This window comes from Mastigoproctus giganteus, unplaced genomic scaffold (genome assembly GCF_048544385.1).
Source record: "Mastigoproctus giganteus isolate SK-2022 unplaced genomic scaffold, ASM4854438v1 scaffold_15, whole genome shotgun sequence".
Lineage (NCBI taxonomy): Eukaryota > Metazoa > Arthropoda > Arachnida > Uropygi > Thelyphonidae > Mastigoproctus > Mastigoproctus giganteus.
This window is the reverse complement of record NW_028328292.1, coordinates 967,486-980,308: the sequence shown is the minus strand read 5'-3', so window position 1 is coordinate 980,308 and position 12,823 is coordinate 967,486. Positions and strand designations below refer to the sequence as shown.

Genomic DNA, 12,823 nt, shown 5'->3' with positions numbered 1-12,823 from the left:
ACTACGGTGCGTGCGGGGACACGGTATAAAAAAAACACCTGATACTGAGCTCGGTTAATCAGTGCTACTCTTGTTCTTCAGATAGGAAAAGCAGAAGCGATTTTGACAAAGACCTAATTGTAATGGCCAGATGACTGGGTCAGAGCATATCCGAAACAGCATGGCTGGTGGTATGCTCAAGGTCAGCCATGGTTAGTACCTACCGAAAGTGGTCCGAGGAGAGAAAACCCATGAACTGCCGGCGAGGTGTTGGATGACTATGGCTCATCGATGCTCGAGGTGAGCGAAGGCTCTCCAAGATGGTACGTGGCAACAGAAGGGCGACTATGGCACAACTCACCAGTAATTGGAATGCTGGTGATGGGAGTAATGTGTCACAACACACAGTACATCGAACCCTGCTGAAAATGGGGCTGTGTAGCCGCAGGCCGCTCCCATGCTAACCACAGTTCACCGGTGACAGTGCCTACAATGGGCATGCAAGCATCAAAACTGGACCTTGAGTGATTGGAAGAAGGTCGTCTGGTCCGATGAATCATATTTCCTGTTGCACCATGTGGATGACCGGGTACATGTGCATCATTTACCTGGGGAAGTGATGACACCTGGATGCACTGTGGGACGAAAACAAACCAGTGACGGCAGTGTCGTGCTTTGGGCGATGTTCTGCTGGGATACTCTGGGTCCAGTCATCCATGTACTGGACACTCTGATGTCTACTACCTACCTAAACATCATTGCTGACCAGATACACCCTTTTGTGGCAATGGTCTTCCCCTTTGGCAGTGCTGTCTTTCAGCAAGATAATGTCATCCAGTTATCCATGTACTGGGCACTCTGATGTCTACTGCCTGCCTAAACATCATTGCTGACCAGGTACACCCTGTCATGGCAACAGTTTTCCCCTCTGGCGGTGCTGTCTTTCAGCAAGATAATGCACCATGCCACACCACCCGGATTGTTCGAGACTGGTTTGCGGAACATGAGGAAGACTTCCAGGTATTGCCTTGCCCTCCAAATTCCCTAGACATCAATCCCAGTGAGCATCTGTGGTTTGTGTTGAAACAGCAACTCCGATCTGCAGCGTCTCAACCATGGACATTACAGGAGTTAAAGGATCTGCTGGTTACGTGCTGGTGCCAGATACCACAAGACACATTTAGAAATCTTGTAGTGTCCGTGCCTTGCTGGGTATGAGCTGTTTTGGCTGCACTTGGAGGATCAACATCATATTAGGTAGGTGGTCATAATGTTTTGGCTCATTGGTATATAAATAATCTTGACCTTGAACAATCTTGATGCCAAGAGGTTTCCAGGACCTGATGGTATTTCTCCAGTTTTTCTCAACATCTGTGTTCCAGAGCTTACTCCTGTTTTGCATTGCCTTTTCATAGTCACATATTCCACTGGCACTTTTCTTTCTGCATGGAAATTTGCTCATAGCAGCCAATACCTCAATAGAGAAAAATCCCACCCCTTCAATTATCATCCCATTGCAATTACCTCTACTCTTTCCAAAGTAATGTAGAGGTCTATCAGCCATTAACTCTAACATTACCTTGGACCTTTCTTCTGTTCAATGACTGTCAATGTGAATTCCATCAGTATCAATCCACTGGCAATAACTTAAATTATGTTACTCAGCTGTGGACAAATTTAGTGGAAAATTTCAGTGAAACCTGAAAAGTTTCTGTTGGCCTTTCTATGCTTTTAACCATGTTTGACATAAAGGTCTTCTAAACAGGCTTCCATCTTACTTTGACTTCTATTTCTGCAGTTGAATAGCCAAATTTCTCTCTGACTGCTTATTGTAAATATGGCACTCTGTCTTTAATTTCTTAACTAATATTTGTTTCCCAAGGTACTGTTCCTTCTCCCACTCTTTTCCTCCTGTATGAAAATCCTCTTCATAATTCTGTTGATGATAGCAAACCACATTCCACCTTCCGATGTGAGAAACCTTGCTCTGAACAAACAGTTTCAACTTCTTGAATATCCACCACCATTTCCTTAAATACTGATCTCCAGCTACATCACCAGTGGAGCAAAGAAACTTAGTTAGCTTAAATACTTCTAACACTTAATCCTCTCATAAGCACACTACAACCTTGCTTCCTCCATGGCGCCTCCATAGCCAGGTGGGAAGGAGCAGCAGTGTGTAGCACACACTTCTTGATTAGAGCGGGGTTCGATCCCGTGACCACCAAATACGGAGGATGAGGAAAGGTCAGGGAATGACCACCGCATATCCCCAGAGCAATATGGCCTTAGTTGCTAATGCTCCTAAAAACCAAATAATCTCCTTCCTCCACATAAAAAAAAAAAAAAAAAACACTGTGTGTGTGTGCACGCCGAGCACGCATAGTGGAAGTTAAGCGAAACTTCCTTAGACGAACATTTACCACTTGACTGAGGATCCTGTATTGCCATATAAATGCTGCAGATGACAAATCTGCATGAATGGGAGCCTCGGAGATATGAGACATTCCGTTACCAAATCTAGTTTCAGCAAGGGCTGTGGCATTGGATGATATTTAAAACCATTTTACTTCGATACAGTTAGAATCACTTTGTTCTTGAGAGAGCCACAATAGCTGTTACAGGCCGACATTTGACTTATATTCTCATTTGGAAATGCTGTTTGAAGAAGAGCATGATCTCAAGCTGCTACAATCTTCACATCATTCTTGAACCAAAGCCAATCACACACAGAATGGAACTGAACCAAAATCATTATCCAGTAATGTACATTTAAACTGTGCATGGATGCTTCGGTGTTTCTTAAAATCCTGTTGCTGCTGTATATTACGTGTTGAACGATTTGATGGAGTACTTCGGGCAGTTGGTTTTGGCTTCTTCACTTTTCATTTACTGGGCTTCGAGAACCCTTCATCATTTTCATTTGCAGTATCAACCTCCATGACTCCTTCCAAATTCACTTCTAACATTTCTGGGGAGATTTAAGGTTCTGAAGATGTGGATGGACCTTCTTTGGCTTCTTTGTTCAACTCCATTGCACGCTGTACTTTTTTCTGCTGTTGAAATAGCTTAGATCTTTCCTTTGTACTCAATGGAGGTGATTTCGGTGGTCGCATTGCACATATACATGCTCTATATGCCTTACAACACTCACTATTAGTCTTCAACATGTTGAATTATAAATTTTTTTCCATCAAAATTTTTTATTAAATACGGTGGAGAATGATGAAAGAAATAACATGACACAATCAGTAGGGTTACTGATTGGGTCATACATTGCTCATTACTGGAATGAAGTGGTACAATGGTGGGGAGGAATGAATCACTTTGTGTCACATTTTCTTGGCAATTTTTGTCAATCCACAGATGCACTGCATGTGTACATGTGCTATATGCCTTGCAACGCTCACTACAGTGGACTCCCACTTTACAATTACGATCAAATCACTTTACGATAGACACTCCATAACAAAATACCATTCACTACATGTAGTAAGCACCGGTCATTGTGATCACATTTACAAATTGAATTTTAATTCTATTAATGGCGATTCTAATAAGCAAACATAGGAGGAATATTATCCATGGGCTATAAAAGTAAAGATATAAAGCTTAGATTTACACTTTACCTTATCAATCAAAAAGAAAGGAAGGAAAAAGGTCATCTACACTGAGTATGCCCAGGTGGTAACCCTCCCAATTACTAACTGGGCCTAACACTGCTTAACTTCGGTGATCAAAAAAGAACCAGTGCATTCAACCAAGTATATGATAGTTAGCTGTTCAGAGTGCCTGTAATGCATTTACTTATGGCTCAGTTTGCTTTGTCGCATTTTCATTGGATTTTTTGTCAATCCACGAATGCAAGTTACTCCCATCTGAAAACTGACTGCAATGTGCCTAAAGAAGTTTCACTTCAAAATACTGTTCACTATGCAATATGTAGTAAGTGCCATAATTGTGTTCACATTTACGAATTGAATTTTAATTCTATTAACAGCAATTCTAATAAGCAAAAATAGGGGGATTATTATCCACAGGCTGTCTTTACTTTTATAGATTTACACTGTATTACCTTACCACTTAACAAAATTAAATGATATGTGAAAATCAGAAGAATAGTTTTTACAGGTTAACAAAAGAAAGGAACATAACGAAAAAAAAAAAGAAAGGAAGGAAGGAAGAAAGGAAGGCAAAAAGAAAGGAAGGCAAAAAGTCAACTACACCATGTATTCCCTAATGCTGCTTAACTTCAGTGATTGCATAAGAACCGAGGCATTCACAGCCTAGTACAATAGCTGGCTATTCAAAGTGCCTGTAATGTGTTTACTTATGGCAATGGTCTCATTTTCGTTGTGTTTTTTGTCAATCCACGAATGCAAGTTACTCCCATCTGAAAACTGCCTGGAGCCCACAGAAAAAAGTTTCACTTCAAAAAGTTGGATTTTCTTCTAAACAGTTACTGAGATTTGTTCATATCTCAAATCCATCCTACCATGGTATGAAATTCTGAGTTTCACTTCAAAAAGTTGGATTTTCTTCTAAACAGTTACTGAGATTTGTTCATATCTCAAATCCATCCTACCATGGTATGAAATTCTGAGGAAAAAAAACCACATCTGATTTGTTGTCCTCGAAACCTCTCTCAAGCTCCTAGGCACTATCCAAATGAGGGCAGTCAAGTGAATTAATATGAACCATCCCTTACAAACCCCTCTACTCACTAACACACATATTTGATTTTGTTGCATGACTTTTGTATAGATATTTCCATGGGCACTGTTCTTCTGAACTGGCATCTGTAATTCCATTCTCTCTCTCTCTCTCTCTCTCTCTCTCTCTCTCTCTCTCTCTCTCTCTCTCTCTCTCACACCCAAACTAGTCTGAACACATCTCAACTGGTCCAACTACATCTGTCAAAGAAAGGTATTTTAAAAGAATACTCTTCAAGTATACTACATTCAAACACTGTATAGCAACTTAATACATTAATACACTCCCCAAATAATTGCATCAACTGCTAAAGCATAATATTGTACAGCATCACGGAAAATTCTCTCACTGAATACATACGTGGTCAGCAATAAATTCATTTTGTAACTTTCTGAATCATATGTTACCTTTACTTACTGTTATGGGAGTCACCACAGTGACTGAAACATTGACACAAACATACATATACCACAAGCAACATTATATATATGTAATAATAACTATTATTTTTCTGTTTACAATAGATTTACTTCTTTTAATATATCTGCTATACACTATCAAAAATAATTTGGACATCTTTACTCTTTCACAAATGAGTTTCTAGACAGTATACAGGCCACCTGAAGTGAATTTCTTTGAGGAATTTGAAAGTTTTGTAAAAATTGAAACTTACATAATAAATGTTTTTAAATATTAATTTTTCCTATTTCAGTTATACATTAGAGTGAGATTACTGTCAAAATAAAATCATGTTCAAATTTTTGTAAAAATTTTATAAAAAAATATAAAAGCTAAATTTTTTTAATGCTATAATATCCTTTACATTTATATATGTATATTTATTTATTATTATTTTTTTAGATTTATTTATTGTACTGGACGGTTCCAGCCAGCTGTCCTGGCATCCCCGCCATTAATCACAATACAGTAAGTCCCTGACTTATGTAAATTCAGAATTACATAAATTTTTTTTCACTGAATTTTTTTTTTTTTTTTTTTTTAGGATTGTAAAATTTGAAACAGTAAAAAAAAAAAAAAAAAAATCAATAATGCTTCTCTACTGTTACTCTCTACTCCAGTGGTTTTCAACCGGGGTGTGCCGTGTAATTTGGGTTTAAGTTACTTAAAATTATTATTATTATTATTATTATTTTGAAATTTATATGTTTATTTCATTATAAAAGAGTACAATATAAAGGGTACGGTACATTGTACCGTATCGTTTTAATTTTGTGGTGATCTATAATTGATCTTTATTTAGTACAGCTATATAAAGAATAAAATTATTATATAGGTATATATTAAAAGGTCAAAAACCACTGTGTTAGGTATTTCTTTAGGCCTAGGGGGTACCCCGAAAAAATTACTGGGACACTTAAGGGCGCTGTGAACCGAGAAAGATTGGGAACCTCTGCTGTGCTCAATAATGCTGCTGTACTGTTACTTATTTTCAGTGGGCACCACTGAGAATAAATAACAGTAGCTTCTCTGCTAGAAAAGCATTACTTATTTGAAGTAGTGCAATACCTGGTATCTCGTTATGAAGGTAGCCACAATATAAGATATAATTAAAACGATGCCTTTACACTACATACATAGTTTAATTTTATGGGTTAACTATGGTGTATCTACACTGATATTATATATATCAGTTTTTAAGTACAATAACGTGCTCTTTCTTTCTTTTATGTTTTCTTTTCTTATGTGCCACTCCAGCCACTTCACAACTGTCCTCAGAAAAAGTTTTTAATTAAATTAATTAAAAATATATAACTAATTAATTGAAAAATACAGCATATAACTATTTTTCTTCATTCTTCTGAAGATATTATGTGGTTTTTGTAATTTTGGCATATCAGGGATATAATAGCAATATTTTATTAGTGATTCCCGAGTTACATAAAACTTGACTTATGCAAGAAGTCCTGGAATGTATCACTTACGTATGTAGGGGACTTACTGTACTGTACAGATAATTAAAGACTTACAGCACTAATTCCTGCACCATTACAAGATATTAAAGTTCTGTGCTTCGTGTACCCGCACCATTATAAGACATTGAAGCTCTGCAGTTCATATAAAATGAATTTGGAGTCCCTGCCACAAAAAAGTAGCTAGTGAGAAATTGCCATCAGTGCATACAATTTCAATGTAATATCCAGTCTGAGAAAAAAAGTCTTTTTAATAAATGAAATATAACCTGGAAAGCTGAATTTCACACCATAGAAGTATTCTCCAAAGTAAATTGCAGTCAGACTGTGGAAGTATTTTCATTAGTAAATTGTAGTCAGAAGATGAACGCAGATCTGTTGCAAGTGCATCATCTTCATAAGCATTGAAATATGCTTAGTTAGACATTGACATTTCCATTGGACTTGTCGAGTATACCGGCTTACTTGATTCAGTTTTGTCAACTTCTGCATGTTAATTCCATAGAGTTTTTTTCAATTTCAGCTTGTGTAAGCCCACATTGTCTCAAGCCTTGTTCATATGCTGATTTTCAAAATTGTTCAAAAAATTTGTTATAAATGTTTGAAGTCATAAAATTACTTTGTGTATTTAATTATCCTGTATCTTATGGATTTCACAATATTTTTTCTGATGATTCAACAGTTTTCTAAATATTCCTGGAGGTGCATGCACTAGAGTTTGAGAAACACTGATCTAGAATAACAGGTGTCTCCCTAATTTATATTTAATTATAAAACTATGGGACTTTTTGAAAGAATACAGGTACTGAAATATCAGAAAGGTGACAGGTCATCATATCACCATTGGTCAATTTCATTGTGTTATAACCAACCCTGAAACCCTCTGGCACAAAACAACAACTAAATAAGTACAGTCAGGAAAGAATGCTTTCTACAAATTTTAGAAGTAATCACCTTCCAAGAGATGGATGATTATTTTTTAAATTTCTAAACTTTTTCTATTCTGTCAATATTAAATACATGATATCTTAAAACTGATGCTAAATCTGAATACATAAGCAAAAATAATTACCATCAATGGTAAATGGGATATCAGTAGTTGCTACTGGAACTGGCTGATGACTGGCATGGAAATCACCTACAACACATCGCTGACTCAGTGCTGCCATTTGTTGTAAATAATCAGGATGGAGTGGCACTCCTATAAAAAAAAAAAAAGGAATTCAAATGAAGTGTTTTAATAACAGATACAGAAGGATTCAGTAATTTCGACAAATCATGCTCTTCATCTACTTCAAACACAGCTGAAACTCCTAATAGCTGTTTTTGAAAATGTTTTCTTTGATTTCCCCACTGAAAATTTCAGAAATCTCTATTACTTATTGCAAAATTATATAAAATTCATGAATTAAGTTAAACTCAATTATTTGCACATGTCGACTGGTATGTGTCACTTTTAATTATTGATAGCAAGGTGTGTTTTCTGTAGTGTTCTTTCCTCCAAGTGGTAATGCTCTCTAGCTTTGTGACATTGAAGCATTATCTCAAATCCAATTGTCAACACGCATTTCACATGTAACTCCTGTTAGTGGCAGGTTGTTGTTCAATTGCAGGTATCCATTAAAGGCATGGTTTTTGAATTTACATTTAGCTCACTAAGAGGTCTAAAGGGAGTTTTTTTTTTTTTTTCAAAAATTTATTTAAACTATATACTTTTAATACAAAAAATGCAATTTTCACAGTGAAGACTGAAAATAAAGGTGGCACCAAAAAGTGAACAATTTTTAATTATTTTTTGCTAATTTTTCAAATGTAGGCACTTGAGGATCTAAGTGACTTCCCACGATTAAAGGAAGAACAATCCTTTTTTTCACCTGCAGATAAGTTAATTGAGAGGGTGTAGCATAAAGTTTTGAAAAATTTTAATTTTTTCAAAACTTTGTGCTACACCCTCTTTTCCATCTAAAATTTTGGACTATGTCCCTATGTTTAGTGAAAGGTTATCTTTTTGGTTTTTTTTTTTTTTTTTTTTTTAGGAGCATTAGCAACTAAGGCCATATTGCTCCGGGATATGCAGTGGTCATTCCCTGACCTTTCCACATCCTCCGTATTTGGTGGCGACGGGCTCGAACCCCGGTCTAATCAAGAAGCCTGTGCTATGCACCGCTGCTCCTTCCCACCTGGCTACGGAGGCGCCTGAAAGGTTATCACTCTCTGTGCTGTTAATATTATTTATAATATACACTCCAGATTTCACTTATACATCCTACACATAAAAATCAGGTGTTCATTTTTAGAAGCATGGGGGGGAAACAATCTAAAAGCTACATTTAAAGCCAACAGAGCCACACCAATAATTCTATAAGAAAAGCAGAAAATTCCAGTTTCCGGTCATCTTACATGTTAGACTTTATTTCAGACAATCAATATATCAAAAAGCAGTGTTTTTCAACCCTTTTTGAGTAATGGTATACTTTGGAATGGGTAAGAAATTGGCAGAAACACCAATCGTACAGGGTATCTATAAAATTCCTCCAGCGTTTTGATCGATGCTCTAAACAAGCAATTTGCTATAATTTGTAGTAACTCTCTCAGAGTTTTATGCTACCTCAATGTGAATGGGCTTGCAGCACAAAGTAAATCTGGCCAATAATTTTAACTTTTATTATTTCCATCCAAAATATGGTACATCTCATGGATTTTTTGGGATGAATCCAAATTTGAAATCAGATCTTTGCCTAGCACCCACAAATTTAGAAAGGAATGAAGGTTATGCAGAGTTTAATGAAATTTTAATAAGTATTACAATCACGTATTAATAACAAGTATTAATCTTATTGTGCCAATTTTTTTATTTGCTTTTTCTTTTGTAATGATCAAAAGTTTTTCTGATTAATGTCCAGCAATAGTCTGCTGGAATACTGAGTTCCCACCTTCTACCACGATTGGCTGGCTTTTCCTCCACCATGGGAACAGCAAATGGCAGTGATTATGTTTATTTTTTAACCAACCTCTGAAGACACCAAACAAAATTAGTTCAACATAGGTGAGGATCATACTTCTTGTCCTGATCACGTAATTTGCAGCTAAAATAAAGTTTGTGTGCTTTCTTTTATTTTTTTAAAATAAAGTTAATATGCTTTCTTTAAAAGGGCCAGACAGGAAATTTTTTGGCCCCAGGGGATTCTCAACGATTTTGGCTTCATCTGCATCATTTATCACATTACAGCTATTAGTGGATTACACTTATAGGCAGTCGCAGAGAGCAGATGTTTTGACGTTTTATGTTATGTTTGCATTTCTGTATGTATGTACCTTTCTTGCTGAGGAAGGGGTTCATTACCCCGAAAGCTACTTGTCGTATTAAAACTTATTAAATTTATTTTAGTTACTGCCTCCAATGGCTCTGCTGTATTCTCTTCTTCTAAGCCATGGAAACCAGTGCCACAGGCCCATTCTCTTTCAGATGTTTTAAGTTGGCTCCAATGGAATAACTTAAGAAGATTAAGGTTGGATATCCAACAGACAAATTTTTTGTTTATTTAAATTTTCATTTAAATTTAATACTTGTAATTTTAAATTTTATTTCTGTGATTTTTTAAAATAAATTTCTACAATATTTTGAAAATTTAATTTTTAACTTTTTTAAAGCTATTTCTGCTAGGTTAGATTCTTCTTTCCGGAAACTTCGGTAGGAGAAAAAGAAGTTCTCGTAACAGTATAATTTTTGTAATAATTTTTGTAAATTTAAATTCTGTAAATTGATATTCTGTAATATTTTGCAAATTTAAATTTTAAAATTTTATTTAAGTTCAAATCTAACCGAAATATTTAATGGTTGTTACGAGATCTACTTTCAATACTTTGTCCAAGGATATCATGACTCACAGACAGAAATAGCTATGGGCATTTCCAGTACGAATCATGAGTTTGTCACTTGTATAGCCTGCAGCATGGTTTTTTTTTTTTTTTTATATATATATAAGCACCCCAAGCGCATGAAGTATTACAACCTACAGTACTTAGTACCATACATGGGTATAGGGATGAGAAGATGAAAGAAGATACTTGTTGACATCAGACTAGAATTTCTGTCGATTGTAATTTTCAGGAAATACATAAAAGGGGAATTTGTTCCAAAAAACAGAAGTTAAATGAACACGTGAGGAAGAAGAAAAGTTGGTTCTATGAGTTTGAAGTTGGACAGTTAAAGGATGTTGACTAGTTGCAACATGCATTAGGATTGCTTTGCAAGAATTATAGAAGGCAATTCAGAAGAACAGTGCCTGTGGAAGAAGCTAAAGAAAAGGCATGCAGCAGAAACAGAACATCTATGAGACAGAGAGTGGAGAGACTCTGTTAGAGATGAGTCATTAATTAACCTGACTGTCCTCTTTTGAATGGAATATCCAAGCCTGACAGAGGTTTTGGAAGCACTGCCCTGGATGTGAGAACAGTATTCTATGGTAGTGAGGATTTGTGATGTGAACAGTTGTTTTGAAGAAAGGTAACACTGTCAGCAAAAGAGAAAAATCAGATTTTTAGATGCAGTGGAAGCAATATTTGTAATATGTACCAAGAGAGATCAAAAGTCAGGGTATATCTCACAAAAAGGATTCTTCTGCTCCTGTGAATGGATTGAGTAAGTTAAATACTGATAGCATCCTTACTCTTGTTGAAACAACGCACACATTAGGGGACCAATTTAAACAGGAAAGATGGTTGTAGGAGGATAGACATGTCAGATTTTGCTTTCAGCCAGTGGGTAATTTGAACAAATTTAAGGAAAAACTAAAAAATTATCAGAGGGGACAGGCAGATGATGTGGAAATTTTTGTTTTTTTTTTTATTTTAGCTGATGCTGTATAAGCTTATTTCCTTGCATCATTTGTCACTACTAATGCTAATATTAAAACTTTCAAACATAAAAAATTAGGTCTCCCTGGACCTTTTTTTTTTCAAACAGCCCAGGGGATAACTCCACATAGATGAACAAAAGTTAAAAACTAGGTATCTTTTGTACAATTGGCAAAAATATTACAGTATTCACTGTATCACTTTGCTGTTACTAACAAGCAAGTAAGCTGAAAAAATTTGCTTGGAAACATGACAAATTGTAAGATAGATGAAGAACTCTTTAAAAAAAAGTCAAGGTGCAAGACAGTACATTTGCCTACAAATTGCACACTTATTTTCTGACCAACAAATCAGGGCATTCTCTGTTCCTTTAAAGTGCAATACCAAGGAAGAATGTGTGTATACTTATTCCAGAAAAAATAGCACAGGAATTCAAGCATTTCAAAAGGAATTTAATGTAAAAAGAGGCATTGTGGAGAGCTGAGAATACTTGCATAAGCAAGTATACTACATGCTTTTTAAACAGTAAATATAAAAATAACATCATCCCCAGTTTTACAAGTTTGATTATTTTACATGTAAAGCAAGTTGTGATTGATGTAAAAAAGAATTAACAGGTTTAATTCTTTTACATGTGTAGAAATGGTAGCTAAAGAAGAAGGAATGTTTTAATGTAGCAGTGAAGATTATGTTTTTCTCCAATTCACAGTGAAATAGTAGACATGGTTATGCATCCTGAAAGATGATGATGATGATACTGATGAATGGATAAGTGAAGAACAAAAAATTTCAATTGACAAATATATTAGTATAACTGAAAAACAAAAAAATTCCATTTCGGAACAATATATTATGTGGGTATATAAAATAAAAAAGTTTTATAAAAAAATAAATAAAATCAGCCTAAATACATGAAACATTTACTTTGCTGGGCATGTTTCAAAATCTATGGAACATTCTTTTGTTAAAAGAATCTTGAAGTTATATGGTGAGAACCAATACTTCTGGTTCTCACCATATAACTTCAAGAAAATGCAATCACTTACGTTCAGACTTAATATATATGTTAAATATATATGAAAATATAATATATATATATATATATGAAAATATAATATATATGAAAATATCATCACTTATGTTCAGACTTAATATACAGTTATATACTGCATATTAGCATTAGCATTTGTAGAAGCAAATGATGCAAGAATGCAAGATTACACAACAACAGATGTAAGTTGGTTCCAGCAAAAAAAAAAAAAAAACACTTCCCATCTAACCCATCCATTCCCTCCAACAGTTTGTCTAGTTGTTCCTTAAATTTATTTAAGCTATCAGCTTCC

The 12,823-nt window shown here is 35.3% G+C and overlaps 1 protein-coding gene across 1 annotated transcript in view; it reads right to left on the bottom strand.

The window, feature by feature from the left end:
* LOC150074899 (transcription activator GLI3-like) overlaps positions 1–12,823 on the bottom strand; it is a 331,720-nt gene that overhangs the window by 122,455 nt on the left and 196,442 nt on the right. Inside the window, exon 5 of the mRNA XM_090389398.1 lies at positions 7,696–7,824. Coding sequence (XP_090245524.1) covers positions 7,696–7,824 — 129 coding nt within the window. The remainder of the gene's footprint in view (positions 1–7,695; positions 7,825–12,823) is intronic.